Source organism: Xiphias gladius, chromosome 21 (genome assembly GCF_016859285.1).
Source record: "Xiphias gladius isolate SHS-SW01 ecotype Sanya breed wild chromosome 21, ASM1685928v1, whole genome shotgun sequence".
Taxonomy (NCBI): domain Eukaryota; kingdom Metazoa; phylum Chordata; class Actinopteri; order Istiophoriformes; family Xiphiidae; genus Xiphias; species Xiphias gladius.
The window spans coordinates 6,184,931-6,202,092 of record NC_053420.1 but is presented as its reverse complement, the minus strand read 5'-3'; the positions used below and the strand labels follow the sequence as shown (position 1 = coordinate 6,202,092).

General features: G+C 40.8%; 1 protein-coding gene across 1 annotated transcript in view; it reads left to right on the top strand.

Moving 5' to 3' along the window:
• Positions 1 to 735: 735 nt before the first annotated feature.
• The window catches only part of stab1 (stabilin 1), a 106,614-nt gene continuing 90,187 nt past the window's right edge, over positions 736 to 17,162 (top strand). The window contains exons 1-12 of the mRNA XM_040158736.1: positions 736 to 1,249; positions 2,822 to 2,949; positions 3,862 to 3,977; positions 7,676 to 7,761; positions 8,144 to 8,213; positions 8,345 to 8,440; positions 9,415 to 9,528; positions 10,781 to 10,968; positions 11,232 to 11,368; positions 12,039 to 12,166; positions 13,565 to 13,641; positions 17,027 to 17,149. Coding sequence (XP_040014670.1) covers positions 1,196 to 1,249; positions 2,822 to 2,949; positions 3,862 to 3,977; positions 7,676 to 7,761; positions 8,144 to 8,213; positions 8,345 to 8,440; positions 9,415 to 9,528; positions 10,781 to 10,968; positions 11,232 to 11,368; positions 12,039 to 12,166; positions 13,565 to 13,641; positions 17,027 to 17,149 — 1,317 coding nt within the window. The 5' untranslated portion in view covers positions 736 to 1,195. The remainder of the gene's footprint in view (positions 1,250 to 2,821; positions 2,950 to 3,861; positions 3,978 to 7,675; positions 7,762 to 8,143; positions 8,214 to 8,344; positions 8,441 to 9,414; positions 9,529 to 10,780; positions 10,969 to 11,231; positions 11,369 to 12,038; positions 12,167 to 13,564; positions 13,642 to 17,026; positions 17,150 to 17,162) is intronic.

Genomic DNA, 17,162 nt, shown 5'->3' with positions numbered 1-17,162 from the left:
ACTTTTTAAAAAAGGGTTGGTCTAGTACGACAGCCCGAGGGTTTTAATGTTCAGTTTTTGTTGCAACTGATTTAGTAAAGGGTTGATTTAACTGTGCGATCGTTTTGGAGGCTGTAATTTGAGGTGCTTGTATTGTGTAATGCTAAAATATTTAGACAAAATATTAACGGGGCTATTGTGTTGGACTGAATTCATTTTAGCTGTTGAGTCTGAGTGTTAGCACACGTGTGTGTGTTTCTGTGTGTGTTTGTGTGTGTGTGTGTGTGTGTGTGTGTGTGTAGAGACAACAATCAGACAAATAACCATAATTACGTGCAACTAAAATCCTATGTCCTTACTTTTTAATTATCTCTTGACCACTTGGAGGATGTCGAACTCCAGGCTGGGGGTCAGTGGTATATAGGTATTATATTATTAGGATTAGTATTTATGTTACTGTTACTATATTTTTACTGTTAGAGTATACTGCTAGTACTATTGCTGTTGTGTCTTAAATGTGGTACTGTTCCAACTGCTACTTCATCAGTACCAAGACTGTCACTACAAGTCCTGCTGCTGTTACTACGAGGGGAGCAGCAGGAGGAGATGACCTCTGCTGGGAGGTTCCAGGAGGTGCCAGTTTTTTCTGTTTTGTTTTTTGTTTTTTTCCTTTCTTTTCCTAGATTAGAGAGGAAAGCACGTGACGCCAGCATTTGCCCCAGCCTTCCTGGCTGCTCTCTGCCCTACCAGACACTTAAGCTGAGACTTAATTTGTTAGGTGTTATTTTTTTGTTTGTTCCCATATTACAGGGATTGTCGCCGTCAGGCTGCAAATGAGCCAAGAACACTGCTGATAATCCCAACGCTGCCCGGATCCACCCTGTATTCATTTTTTCATATTTTAAGTAGTTATTTTAGATTTTCCGTCTAACAGCAGGTTGCTTTCAGTTTTCTTGCCCTCATTACTGCTGGAATACAAATCTCTAGTTCTGTTATCCTTGCACAGGGGGTGTTGTTACGTGTCTGTTTTTTCCTATAGCTCGGGCAGCTGGGTGTGCTTGAGGTTCAGATTAGATATGAGAGGAGAAAACTGGGTGAAGATCTAACTCTGCCTGGACACATTCTCTACTTTTTGTACAGATTTTTTTTTCTATCGACCGAGTAGCAGACTGGGTTGGTGGATTTATTTTTCCCCCTGGATGTGACAGTTTGAGCCATGCTGCTGTCCCTGCTGCTGCTCCTCTGTCTGCAAACTTCACTGCAAGAACAGGTAACACACTTCCTACTCCATTACACTGAGATCCTGTATCACCTGTTTATTCTCTTTAGATCTCTAAATCATAAGTGGATTGCTTGTCCCTGATAAATACAACTACACTACTCGCTGTTTTCCTTCCAGGGGCCTAAACTCACAGGATATTTGTGCTGAGTTGAGTTTTAAGAGAACCTGATGCCATTTTAGGTGAATGAATCAATGAAAAGTTATGGACGTCTTGCACTCAACTTTAGCTTTTGCATTAAGTGCAAATTGAAGGGGTAAAATGAAGGCCTGACAAAAACCCAAACGTATTGGAACCTTAAGAGAGTACTCCAAAGATTTATGAGGTCGCTTCCTGAAAGCTGGAAGACTCACATGAGACCTAGACCAGATATCCAGATTTTTAGTCCCTAAAATAGATCAAACTCATTATTAAGAGTCTGCAACCACGCTACTGGCTCTGTGAGGCTGTAGTTAAGCACAACGGTGCTTTGAGTTAAATGTAAATGTCGGCAGTTTCATACCGAGGTTCAATAATCGGCTGAAGTCTTCGTTCCAGCCCAATAGTCACAAATAGAGAGAGGATGCTCACTGGAACCTGGTTAACCACCATTAAAACTGCAGAACTTGTTGTCACTAACAAATAAAGCCTGATGCAGCAGCTGCCTGTGCTTTTTTAATATTAGGCGTGCCCCCACTACTGCGTTTGTACACAGTCGACCTGTGCTTTGAATATTATTCTTTGTCAAACCTGTGTAGATCTTAAATGTTTTTTGTCCAGTAATGAAAAGTGACTTACTAGATTTACTCAAGTACTCTACTTTTGTACAGTTTTGAGGTACTTGTACTTTATCTGACTGTTTCCATTTTATACTCCTTTATACTTCTGGTCCGCTCCGTTTACTTCACTTCATTTGTTTTACAACTGTAGTTACTAGTTACTACGCAGGTTAAAATTTTACATGCAAAACATATAATCAACAAATAAGATGTGATGCACTTCTATAGAATTTCCCAGCCGGACACAAAGTAGTTAAAAATAGCTCCACCTCAACCGGCTGTACCATTAAATATACTGCTTACACATAAATGCGCCAGTAATAAAAATCCAACAGTCAAATATATATGATAATAAAACACTGGATTTATCAATAAAGTGACTTCTCTACTACTACTACGGTTACTGTTACTTGTCTAGGTCTTAGATTTAAAAGCACATATGGATACATTTTAGTATTGGGTGTTTGCTTGTTTTCCTCTTTGGTGTATGACACGAGTAATACATTTTTATTCGTTTAGTCACATTGGTTTAGTAATACCGCTACTAGCTCTGGTACTGTTAGCTTTTCCCACGCCAGCGTTACCACTACTACTGCGAACAGCTGTGGCAGTAGCAGTGGGGGTTTTTGTAAAAGTTGCTGCTCGTTGGAAACAGGGCTGTGCTGATGCTGACAGTACCATCTGGAGTCAGAGGAACAGAAATCTGTATTTATAAAGAGAAATGTTGAAAGAACAGGGGAAAGAGAAAGTGCTGTCAGATTGTAATATAGGCTGTGAGGTCACAAATCTCCTCTGTTCCCTCAGACTTCTCCTCCGGGTCGATGTGATATCTCACAGAGGTTGGACGTGCACACCTCCTGCACTTCCTGTGCCGCCGCTGCCGCTAGCAGCTGCCCCCGTGGCTTCAGCAGCGTGGGCACCACCAACTGCAGGTACACACCGGGCAGCAGTGAAGAGCAAAGTGGATTTACTCAAGTATTGTACTTAAGTACAGTTTTGAGATATTTGTATTTGACTTGAGTATATCCATTTAATGGTATTTTATGCTTCTACTCCACCTCAATTCAAAAGGAAGTAGCCTGATTTTCACTTCACTGCATTTATTTGACGGATACAGTCCCTGGTTACCTTTCAGAATAAGATTTTACATAAAGAAAAATATGACAAGCTAATAAAACACGATATTGTCGATGATTAAACCAGTGGTTTCCAACCTTTATGGCTTGTGACCCTGAAAGCAGTGTGTAGTTGGGGCCCTTTGTCACATTTCAGATGTCTACGAGCTGTTAACAGCTCCACCAGAGACATTTCCACTATAAACTTCTCACATGGTTTCGCGTTACTGTCCAAAGTTCAAAAAAATAAAATACAGATTTGTGTAGCAGTAATTTGATTTTTCTTCTTTCCTCTCCCATGTATCATCTCACGACCCTTCAGATTTATCTTGTGACCCTTTGAAAGGGCCTGACCCTGCCTAACTGTATATAAAGTAGTTCAATGAGCTCCAACTTGACCAGCTACAGCAGTAAAAAGCTGGGTGTACACTGATGCGTCAGTAATAATAATCTAATAATGTCATATAATCCAAAGTCAGAGTACTTTGATAATGAATGTACATTTTGCTGCTAATACTATTGTACTTTTACTTAAGTAGGATTTTCAAGCAGGACTTGTACTTGTAATGGAGTACTTTTAAACTGCTGTATTTGTAAAGGATCTGAATACTTCTTCCACCATTGATACCAGTTTACATATCCACAGTAAAGCGGAGAATGATTGTTTTCTCCTCTAATACACACGCAAAACGTAACTTCATGCGTGTGTCCTTCACCTCGTGTTCACAGTTACGTGGTGCAGATCGGCGGCAGGGAGATGGAGCTGGATGGATGTCAGCACATCTGTGTGAAGAGGTTCATGCAGCCGCAGTGCTGCCCACAGCACTGGGGACCGCTGTGTCTCTGTAAGACACACAAACACACACACACACACACTCAGCATACATCCACATTAAGGCTGTGTTCAGACTGACAACAGAGGTGAATGAAAAAAAAAACGCAGCCCCTTCTGACTGAGTTGGTTCAGCGGGGGGTCCTGACACAGAGGGCTCCGGGCAGAAAAATGTGTCACAATACAACGTCATCTGGCAACACACTACACTGTCCAATCAAATACATGCATAGTCACGTACATGGTTGTTTACTTCGTAACAGGAGTGGTGTAATTCTGCTGTTTACCTGGAGATCATGGAGATGGAATCTTGCAGTTTTGTGACATCCTTGCTCTTGCTTTTATAACATGCAGTTGAGGAGGATGGAAAATTTTCCAGTGATTCAAAAAAATTTCTTGCCAAGACTATAACTGGCCTAAAATTAATTTGAACAGTACTGCTGATAATTAATCATAAAGTTACACCAATTCTCGCACATGAATTTCTCCCAGGAATTCCCATGAGATACCAGGATCTCATTTCCCCATATTCAGCACTTCTGGGCTGTTCTTTGGTATCTGATAAGCCTCCACTCTATTAGTACAAAACTGACCTGCCTGGATTGAATTTTATCCTCTAACCTCTACCTAAAGCAGCACACTCACAATAACACAACCCCACTGCACTGCTGTTTTTAGTCTAAACACCTGGTAAGGCAGCAAAAATGCGAAAAAAACACACCGTTTTCTTTCTGTTTTGGCCTTGATCCACACTAAGCCAGTGTTTTTGTCAGCCAAAAAATAAAGCTTTTAGAAAATGGTTTCCAGAGTGGATGAATCTGAAACACCCGGGCCACATGTTTTGGTGTTGATGAAGAAAACTGAGCTTTTGGAAAATGATTACGTGCGCTTGGTTGGAGATGTGTGTCAGTTAAGTTAGGAAGACAACTTTCGGTCTCCTCTAACCCTCCGTGTGATCACCTATTTTCAGTGTCAGTATAACCAACCACAAAGCACAGGTGTTGTCATTAACCTGTGTTTATGTTTATTTAATAAACAGTCACACACTTCACACTTCACTGAATACTTAATCGGGAAATTTAAATCCCACTGTATTTTTAGCATTGACATATTTTGACACTGAGTGTCTGTTTTTCTGCGCATTATTAAATATCCTGCATTCTCTTTCCCTTACAGCAATTTCAGTTTGTAATTTCAGAAACTTGATGTTAAATTTTGTTTGTTTGTTTGTTTTTTTTTGTTTTTTTGTGACTTCAAAACAGATAAAAAAATTCAAGTGGTAAATAGGAGTGGGCATAATAATCCCTATCCCCTAAATATCAATGCAACCAATACCACATCTTGTTTTAAGCATTGATACTAGCATCATTCAAAACAAAACAAACAAACAGGAAGGCAAAAGAGATAAATAAATAAAACGGAGCTGCAACAAAAAAGGATGAGGAAGTGGGGAAAAATGATCCAGTATTCAGTGTTTCATCGATATCTACCATAAAAACTGTTTCGTGTTTTGATATTCATGTAATTAAGAGATTGACAGATAATAGTAAAAATAAAGCTCAATGTTTGTCCAATATTTTCACAGTAATGAAAATGTGTTCAGAATTGGCTTAATAATTATCCATTTACATCATAATAATCATGACACACGGCTCTCTCCTACATAATAATACAAGCCACATTTATTAATAAAAAGCATCTGGTATACGTGAGAATGGCAGCAACCTTTTCCACTAGTTGGGTAGGTAGCTCTGTGTATATCGGCCGTGAGCATGTCAGTTACCATGTCTGCCGGTGACTAGCGGTTTCTAAAGTTTAAAAAAGTAAAAACAGTATCTTTTGGTGGCCACTTAGCAGCTGCTTCACCTTTTGAATGTGTTGATACCACTTGCTAGCAAAACTCCGAATGTAGCACTTCCCTTGATCCTGAACAAAAGGCCGTTAAATGTTCAAGTCTTTGAAATTGTTCATCTATATTTGCCATTGTTGCTACTAGCCGGCCAAAGAGCTCGGTCGATCAGACGCGCCCGATTGCAACATCTTTATTAGCCAGAAAATGAATACGAATATTGACCAAAAAAAAAAAAAGAAAACATCCGCACTATGACAAAACCAGGCGAAATTTTTGTGGACCCACCTAAGCTCATTTTTACCGACACACTCCATCCTAAAGCTGCCCAAACCGAGCGAAAAATCACCCAAGGCACAACATTTTTTGGGCGTAACATTTCCCGCCAAGATCGCCCGCCGTCGTCGGGCGGAGAGAAGTCTGGCGCACAGATAAAGATTATAGGCAGCACTTTTTCATTAGCCATCGCATGTTTCTGTACTTATAAATGATTTATGTGAGATTAACAACTCAAATGTACACACACAACACAACAACAACAACAAAAAAGGATTTTTCGTTATATTACGTACTTCACACTCGGAATTGCATGAGGGCGGTGCCCATTCCCTGCATGGAATTACTTGGTATCTGATCGAAAGCAAATTTTGTGTTTCTCCACCATTAATCTAACAATAAATAAATAAATAAATTAAATAAAAAAACTAAATAAAACACATTCATGTTGTACAAACGGCTATTTAACAAGAAGTCAGAACTTCTTTTTCCTCTAGTTCTGATTGGTTGTCTCGTTGACTGTCATTCCCTTGCACCAATCACGTACTGCTATGGTCACGCCAAACAGCAGAGCTCTAATTTTGTAACCTCAGATTTTTGACTTTGAGCCATTCAGTTGCCGTAATTTGTTGTTGTCCTGTGAGTTTGTGTGTGTACGACAAAAAGTAAGGGATAATTTATTTCTGTTAACATCTAGGAATCACTTGTTAACGACCGGCCACTGCTACTTTATTTATTTGCCTGAGGTTCAGTTAATTACCCTCGTCCTGTAAAATCAAAAATCCTCCTGTAAAATCAGTCAGGACTCAGGGTCGTTATAAACCAACCGTTTTCTGTTAATGACCTCCATAGAAGCACTACTAGATGACCGTTTACAGTAGTGGCTCACACTGCTTGTTGTCTATATTCTTCATCATTTTTAGCTGAGGAGTTTAGGTAACTGAGAATAGAAAAAAAATAAAATTCTATACCATGTGTCTATTATTGTTTGCTGTGACACACACTCATCTAGTCACACCAGTCCACTTTGAGAAACCTGAGTTTTTGACTTAAATTTTTTGGATTAGAACCTGACTAACGGAATTTTATCAACTTGAATAATGAAAAAAAAATGTGTGAATACGTATAAAAATGGGACATATGAATTTTCAATCTGAATTTGTCAACTACAACTGAAACGATTAGTTGGTCAATAGAAAAATAATCGAAAGCTATTAATTAAACGATTAATCATTTTGGTCATTTTTTGAGAAAACCAATCTACACTTTCTCAGATTCTATCTTAACAAATGGCGGGATTTGCAGTTTATCTTTCTCATATATAATAGTTAACTGAATATCTTTGGGTTTTGGACTGTTGGTCCAAAAAATAATCATTAGTTGCAGCCCTATTGTGAAACATAAAAAAAAGAATTGCACCACTTGAAATCAACTATTGTAAATTAAGATTTTATCTTCATGATCACATCACACAGTCTGACATGACGGGAACGTCCAAGATCGGCGTATTCACACAGTGTGTAGGAGCCTTTGACAGAAGTCTCCTGTCCCTCCATCTTTCTGTTCACCTGTCTGTCTGTCTGCAGCCTGTCCCAGCTGGTCAGGGAAGACTTGTAACTTCCGTGGAGTCTGTCTGGATGGAGACCTCGGCAACGGGACGTGCGTCTGTGATGTTAGTATCCTTTCTGTCTGGGCCTATCCTACCCGTTTGTCAAGGAGTTAAGAGCTCACTATCTTTTATGTATTTGTAGGGCCCGTGCACTTAACTAAACAATGACGCTGATAATGTTTATATCCCTAATTGAGAGACTTGATCACTGCTTAAATCTCTCAGTGTCATCCAACGTTGCTGACAGGAGTGTTGGATTTATTTCTGTCAACCTCTTGTGTTTTTTTTGTGTGTACTTGGTTGGGGACGGGTCACTGGGGAAGAACATACCGGTATTAGATTTATTTATTTATAAATGTGTTTTAGATTGTTGATGACTTGGTGATAAAATAGAAACAGAAATTGCACATCACTGAAAAAAAAAAAAAAAACTCTCTCTTTTTAGGACGGGTTCTCTGGCTTCGCCTGTCAGGAGTGTAAGAATCAGAACGCTTTTGGAGAAAAGTGTGATAAAGGTGGGTTTTCTAACTTTCTGACTTCTGACCTCTCTGGCAAAAATGGCGTCATGTTTAGCAGCTGCAAGAAAACATCCCACAGCTGTTTCATAAACTATTACTGTACTCTCTCTGTCAATGTGTCTGTACAGAGTGTGACTGTGTGCATGGAGTGTGTAATAAAGGTCCAGAGGGTGATGGACAGTGTTTGTGTCAGCCACCGTACACTGGGAAGCGCTGTGACCAAGGTAAGACCATGGCACGCTTGATATTACTGTATTACATTACAAGAACCATAATAGGTTATATCAGACGGTATTGCTGCATATTATTGGGTTAAATTAGATTATATCATTCATGAATACTCATTAGGAATGGGTATGATATGACATTTTTCGATACTGATACCTTACCCATGGATGGACAAAAAACACAAATACCAAAGAAAATATGTGAATGCTATTTAGCTGCATTTAAATCATAACATAATGTATTGAAATTTCCAAAGTAATAATGGCTGTCTAGGCTGGGCTAGTAGAATTCCCCAAGCTATGAAAATGGCTTTATTATTATTTCACCATCCACACAGAAAATAATTAGTGTAATTGACGGAGAACACATAATGATAGATGATGTTTTATTTGCATCTTGACTAAAAGGACAACTGTCTTATCTCTGATTGATATTCAGTCGTGCGCGTGTAGGAATAAATTAAATTTACACCTCTGAATCAAAATATGGATTCAATTATTTTTTCCCCACAAAACAAGCAGAGGAGGTTGCAGTCGGGTTTTTTTTCAGCCCTGAGTAGTGTCTGCAGATCTCCCTTTTCAGGCTGCAATGTGGCCCCATAAGGCTCCAACAACCGGAGGGTTAGGCAAAAAGCACTTGTTGCTGCCTTGGAAGCTCACAGTAACAATTTAAGGCGACTAGATGACAGTTTGAACTGAATTGGCGGGACTTTCGCAGCTAGACTGTCAGAGGACGCTGCTCTAGAGAGATTTTAGTGAGTCAAATGAAACCGACACAGTTAAAGGGAGGGGACCAAAAAGGATTTTGAAATGTGAGTGGGGCACGTACAACTCGTTGGCCTTGCAATCTGGGTGTCAGCTAGAGGTGAGGTGACACACATTGCATTTGTTGCTCCGGTACATGTTTACCATCTGTATGATGTTTATTTGTTGCCCGCATTGAACTGCTGTTGTCTTTGTGTTGTTGGCAGTCAGCTCCGGGTGCAGTAGCTGCAGCCCCTACTCATTCTGTAAAGGAGAGGGAGACACCGCCTACTGCGAATGTTTGCCCGGATACAGGAAGACGTCACAGCGCAGATGCGCAAGTAAGCACACAGCTCCACAGTCATCTCCGATTTCTCAGTTTTATGGGTACTACTGATTTTAGTTAAAGCTGCGGTTAGCTTGGTCTGGTGGTCCATCGGTCCAGTTTCGTGTTAGCATGTTGATGTTAGCATTTAGCTCAAAGCAGGGCTGTGGCTGACCAAGTTCAGCTTAGCCGACAAAAGTAAAGCTAACACTGAGAGTACAGAGCTTAGTTTAGCAAGTGCAGTCTGATCTGTCCCAAAATGGTCACTGTATGGAAGTTAAACTCTTTTGATTTAGACAGCAACATTGCAATTCCTCTCCCTCAGGACAAACTTGACATTATTTTCCCTCCAATTGGTACCATTCTAACAATACTTGTTTATTTCTCATTCATCCAGCAATTTTATTTTCTATGTAATAAACGGTCAATAAAATTTCATCTGTGATTTAATCGAATTTGATAGTGCCCCCAAAGTCCTGAAAGATTTTTCTCTATATTTTTGTGTCCTGTGGGAACACAACACTGTGGTGGTGGTGGTGCGCACCAGTTATCTCTAGAAATACACTACGTCTAGATCCAGAACAAGGACTAGAACCAGAACTGCAACTAGAACAAGGTTTCTCTCTTCCTTTAACTTTCTTGCTCTCTAGAATTAGAACAAGAACTAGGGCTATGTCCAAAATCATTCACTCGTTCACTGCTCCCTATGTAATGGCACTCAGTAATTCACTCAGTAGTGAGCAGTAAAAATCAGTTTCTAATCATCGTCCCTTTGCGTCACCACTCACAGCTATTGAGCCGTCAACAGTTATTTTCACATCTATAAAATGTAGAGCATTGTGGAATTTGTCAGGGTACTATGTGGTGTACTCTGGATTCACACACTCAGAATTTGTTCTCGCAAATAAAAATGTCGGATAGTAAATATAGTGTACTAGATAGTGAAGAGAGAGTGATTTCTGCCTCAGCCCAGGTCTTTTCTACAGGTTTACAGAGTCAGTATTTGGCTACATACAGAACTGGAATTAGGACACGAGCTAGAAACACGTCTAATAAAGGATTAGCTAGAAATAGACTCAGAACCAGTTTCTATGCCTGTTCTCTTTCTTTGTCTCCAGAACTAAAACCAGGGCTAGAACCCTGAGACCTCTGGTTTTCACTTTTATTTCAGTGAACTGATCATTTGTAAATGTTATTGTTGAATTATTTTTGAGGATAAAAATCTTTGAGTCTCATCCTGAAACTGTATTCTTGATTTTCCTGTTCAGGTATTTGTTCAGTGAGGGACTGTGATGTCAACGCCCAGTGCTCCTCAGACGGGTCAAAGGTCATCTGCCTCTGTAAGCCCGACTACCAGGGTGACGGCAAGATCTGTGTACCCAGAAACCCATGCAGTGACAACAATGGAGGGTGTCCCATCAACTCCACCATCTGTGTCTTTAAAGGACCCAACAAGGTGAGGAGACCTCAAAAGCCGGGACCTGAACCAGGTGGAGAGAGAGGTTTAGAAAAAAACCTGTCTTTGATTAGAACCAGGACTCGAATGGTCATCCGAACCAGAAACAACAACACAGAGAGTTAATGTCAGAAATTCAGGAGAGTCAAGATTACAATTACAACCTGAATAAAAGACCTCAACGAAACCCTGAAACTGTGTTTAACCTCACACTGTCTCTGTATATGTCTGTGTCTGTCTGTCTGTCTTTGTCCGTCTCTCAGTCCAGCTGTGAGTGTATGTTTGGTATGTCCCCTATAGGTGGCAGTCCTGAGTTTGGCTGTCACCTGGTTTCTGCCTGCTCAGCAGACACCTGTGACCCCACAGCTGTCTGCCAGACTGAACTGGATGGACAACCCAGGTCAGACACACAAACACTCTGTCTGCCTTCTGCTCTCGAGAACTAGAGCTAGATCCAGGTCTAGGCACATGACTAGAACTAGACAAGGACTAGAGCCAGAAGTGGACCCTAAAGCCAGTTTCTTTGTCTTTCTTTATTTCTGTCTAAGTCTTGCTCCATAGAACTAGCTATAGAACCAGAACTATAACTAGAGATATCGCAGTCTCTACTTCTGTCTCTCTTTTGTTCTCTGGATATAGAACTAGGACCAGGACCAAGTTCTGAAGTATACAAGGCCTATATTCAGAAAAAACGATTCTGTCTTTCTTTATTCAGAGACTTTTACCTCAAGAACTAGAACCTAGGAGCTCCAACACGAACGATAGGCCTTTTTTAATACATAGTACGCCACGTTCTGGCTAATGTACTTAGGAGTTTGAATTTGCTAAGTATTCTATATTAAAGTGCTAAGTCTCAGCTTTAATTTGAGCAGGTTTACATCAATATAGAAAGAACTGTGTGTGAGAGATAGAGCCCTTTAAACACATAGTGCTTAAACTGGTCTAAACTAACAGCTGATGTCAGATACTGTTTATCTCTGTCTTTAGCTCTGTGTTAGTTTGTATGAATGTGTGTGTATTGTAGTGTAATTACTTAGCCCCTCACCCCCCCACCCCCACCCCTCTCCCAGGTGTGTGTGTGAGGCAGGTCAGATTGGTGACGGCCGGCGTTGCTATGGTAACCTGATGGAGCGGCTCATAGAGCTTGGCAGGAGCGGAAGCCAGAGAGAAAATCTGACCGAAACCGTCGCCCTGTTTGGTAAATGTTTGTTACACTGCGATGTACTATGTCAGGGGTTTCTACTAAGTATTATTATATGATCCAAAACACTGAAGACTGAAGACTGTAGTAAACAGTGTTGTCCCACTGGAAGTTTTATGTTAAACAAATCATACGATAATAAATGTTCTATATTTAATAAAATAGATATAGTGCTTTTTAAGCAGTGTTTACCGATGTCAGTGTAAAGTGTGTTGAGCACACACACAACACTAATTATTCAGTGCATACTGTATATTTAATATATTTTTTTAGTACACTTGGCAACCAAGCTCAAAAGAAGAGCTATGACAAGAGTTTACCCTAAGGAACTAATCCGGAACTCAAACTTTAACCCTACTTAAGAGGACCATAGTGGGTGTTTTGTATATTTTATTCCACCGACTACATATCATATATGCTTCACCTTACTGTAAATTTGTTAAACCAACGACTGTTTAGTGGACTCAGAAGCAGAGCACAGACTCAGCTGAGCAAGCTGAACTGGATTTATGGTAAAAGGTGAAGGTTCGGAGATGAATGAGAGAAGGGCAGGCGATGAGTGGCAGGGTGGAGAAGGCATTGATGAGGGAAAGGTGGGCTGGAGATGAGCAGCAGGCAGGCAGACAGACAGACAGGAGGGGTATGATCCTCAAGCACAGGAGGAATGTGTTAATCAAAATGCAAAGGAAAAAAACCAGCAGGAGGCCTTGACATCGTTCCACACAGGTAGACCAAGCAATCTGCCATTGAGTGGCTGGAGAGCAGGGAGTTTAAGTACTGCAGAGCTGATGAGCTGATGAGGAGCAGGTGTGCTGGCTGATGCAATCAGGAGGAGGGGTGGAGTGGAGCAGGTGAGGTGCAAAGAGGATCGCCACACCCAGGGACAGAAAAACAAGCACAGGGAGCGAGAGAGACAGCACAGAAAACGGAAGGGAGCGGGAAAAGAGGAGAAACACAAGGAAAAGGGGGAAAACACCTGGAGCCTTGGCCAGGACCATGACAAAATGATTGCTATTTTATAACAGTTTTTTAGATTGATTTTCTTCTTTCCAGAGAGACATTGGTTTCAGTTCATTTCTATTAAAATCAGCTTGCAGAGACTTTGCACTTTCTGCAGAGATAGTCCATCACTGTCAATAATAATTAAATGTGTTTTTTTGATCTTGCATTTATTTCTCTAGTTATGTTTCATTGACATGTTGCACAACTTGGAAGCGAATTTCTAAAATTTCATCAGAATAAAATCAGGTAGTTGATGTGTAGCTGATGTGTACAAAAAAGGTCCAAGCCCTCTCTGCCACAACCTGTCGTTCACCACAGTTTAGTACCTTGTGGCGGTGGTAGTATGTTGTTTTCTTTCCTCTGAACTTTGACCTTTATGTGTGTGTGTTTCAGAGAGAGGCTGTTCACTGCTGCTGAGTCACAACGGACCTTTCACAGCTTTCATCCCCCTGCTGAAAACACCTCTAACTGTAGGTCGACTGTCTGGCGTCACCTGTCTGTCTGTAGATAGCCAGCTGACTGTCTGTCTGTACCATTTTTCTCCTCAGTGCTGTTAAGCACAGAAACACAGGAGTCTCCTGGATATTCTAACAATACTCTGGGTTCTTTTCAATTATTTCAGCTTTGTTTATGAGAAATCTTTTTTTTTTGTCAGTTTGGGGAAGTGGTGTGAATCAGAGCTGTTGTAAATTAAGAACAATTTGGAACAAAACCCATTACCAGAGTTGGCAAATTTATCCAGAAGGTGACAGTGATAAGATTTAAACTGCTCAATGTATTGTCAGGTTTCTATAAAGTAAAAATCTTGTGCCCTCACTGTACATGTAGGTGCACAGCGATGCAGTGAGCTAAACACACTTCACTGAAGGCTGAAGATAGTGGATTGCCTCACACATCTCGTTTTTTAACGTGAATTACCAATAACAGTTACTTTACACATAAGCAACACGTTAGCAGGCAGTTAGCATAGTGGTTTGCTTGGTCAGCACAAGGATGATTGCGGAGAAACTAAATTTTGTGCATAAACCCCTCATTACAAAGATGAATGCATATTTGAGAGTTCAGTGGTGCAAATACCATAGTGGTCTACAGAGATGTGGAAAGAAGTCATATGGTCAGATGAGTCATCCTTCACCATATTCTTGACAAGTTGGGGAATGCGTGTGTGGCGTACACCAAGAGAACAGTACAGGCCTGAATGCTTGAACCCTACAGAGAGGGGATCCGGTGGCTCTGTTATGCTTTGAGGGCATTTTGCTGGCATGGTTTGGGTCCACTTGTCCCCTTAGCGGGAAGGGTCACTGCAAATCAATAAAAGGTTGTTCTGAGTGATCACCTTTACCCTATGATGAAACATCTTCTATCTTGATGGCAGTGGTCTCCTCCAGGATGACTATGCCCCCATCCATAGGACACGAGGGGTCACTGAATTGTTTGACGAGTATGAAAATTATGTGAATAATGTGCTGTGGCCTTTGCAGTCACCAGATCTCAACCCAAATGAACACCTAGGGGAGATTTTGGACTGATGTTGTGCGACAGCGCTCTCCAACACCATTGTCAAAACACCAAATGAGGGAATATCTTTCGGAAGAATGGTGTCCATCCCTCAAGTAGAGTTCCAGACACTTGTAGAATCAATGCCAAGAAGCAATGAAGCTGTTCTGGCGGCTCGTGGTGACCCAACACCTTACTAAGAAACTTCATGTTGATTTTTTCCTTTAATTTTCTAAGATATATACTGTACTTTCTCTCTCTCTCCCTGTTTTGCTGTCTCTCCCTCTCTCTCTTTCTTTCTCAGCCCGGCCTGGGAACAGAGACAACTAATGACAGATGGTCAGAAAAAACTAGAACAGGCCTCTGGGCGCGCACACACACACACACACACACACACACACACACACACACACACACACACACACACACACACACACACACACACACACATATACATATACTTGTCTTGCATTAGTTGTGAGGACACTCATTGACATAATGCATTCCCTAGCCCCTTACCCTAACCTTAACCTAATTCTAACCTGAACCCTAAAACCAAGTTGTAACCCTCAAACTCATTTGAAGTTGTGAGGACCAGCCAAAATATCCTCACATTGCCAAAATGTCCTCTGGGCACAAACACACACATGCATACACACTGTGAAATCTGAGGTAACCATAGAAACCTCAGTTGGATATTTTAAATTTTGGATATTTAAAGCAAGAATTTAACAAAAGATGTTTAGTGGAATTTTAAATAGTAAAAGACTAAAAGGAACTTGCATACTATAAAGAGTAAATGTGGACTACATAACTACATTACAGGGACTAGAGTCAGATGAATGGTTTCCATTTCAATTTGATAAAATCCGTGAATACTGGTGACTCAACTATGGCTCCTTCTTGATAGGATCATTTTTATGTTTTCACTTTGTTTGTTTTAGATTTTATGTGTACAAAGTGTTTAAACCCATAATTTGAGGTATGCTTTTTCTTTTTTTCCAGCACCAAAATCAAAATACTTTGAATACAACTCAATCTTTTTTGACATCCTCACAACTTGAATAAGTTGTGTTTAGTTGTTTAGATCATTAAATCTTATGAAAAACTGGGACTATGTGACTTGAATGTCCAGCCCGGTCAGAAAATGTTAATTAACGTATCTGGCAAGTTGCTGATTGTTGATACTGAGCGTGTAAGTAAAGTGGTGACTTACAACCTTCGTATTTCATCTGTTTTCTGCCAAAATATCTGATCTTGTAACAGCATAATTAAACTTTCTTGGCACCCACAGCACTTGGTTGCGTTTAGGGAAACATGCTAGTCTAGTTTAATAGAGGAACCAAGCCTGTAGTGACTTGAATCATGAGACAGGATGTGTTACATTTAACTGAAACTACAATCTTTCCCCAACCTTAACCAAAGCTTTTGTTGCCTAAACCTAACCACGCATGAATCTCAGTATGCAAATGCCCGGACTCTGGTGTAGAAGTCATGTGCTTTGTATACTCACCATCCCTGCACACCGCCTCCCCACAACATCTGTGTGGTACACACAGTGATGAGCCAAAACATTAAGACTACCCACGCCTATAATGCTGTTGGTTCTCCGTGTGCTGCCAAAACAGCTCGGAACCTTTTAGGCACGGACTCTGCAAGACCTTTGATGGTGCCCTGTTGTATCAAGCACCAAGATGTTAGCGACAGATTCTATAAGTCCTGTAAGTTTCGGGGTTGAGCCGCCCCAGATCCGACTTGTTCCAGCACATCCCTCAACACCATGTCACTGGTGCATGGTTTGTCCATTCTCAGATCACTGTCAGTAGGTACTCACCACTGCTGACTGGGAGCATCCTAGAACACTTGCTGTTTGGTAGACGCTCTGACCCAGTCTTTTGGCCATAACAATTTGGCCCTTCTCAAAGTTGCTCAGCTCATTACACCTACTCCTTTCTCCGACATCCAGTATGTTGGCTACGAAAACATTGCTTGTGAACATGATCCGGGCAGCGATTTTATTTGCTACCACAATGCAATTGTGAAAATCAACTAGTACTATATAAACATAATTTCTAGGAAAAAGGGTTGTGGTTTCACTTTGTGAGTAAAATATCTTGTAGGATCAGTTGGACTTTTGTTGGAGTACCTTCATTCACAGTGTGCAGCTTCCATTCCTTTTACATTGCTGAACCTTTGAATATTTGTGCAGATACCCTTGAGGTTCCAGGGCTAACTGCCTGTTTGGTAAAGGACCCATAGCGTACGACACACCTTTGATAGCCGATTTTCACCAACTGCTAAGAAGAAAATGATCAATAAATAAATTCCAGATCATTGATCTACTCAATATGTCTGCAGGGTGTTAATGAGGAGCTGGTTTGTAAAAACCACCTGATCCTGGGTCAGCACCTCTACAAGGATCTGGAGGGACGAGACTTCAACCTTTACGGAGGAGCCAAGTTGAGGAGTAAAGACAACAAGGTAATACTTCCTC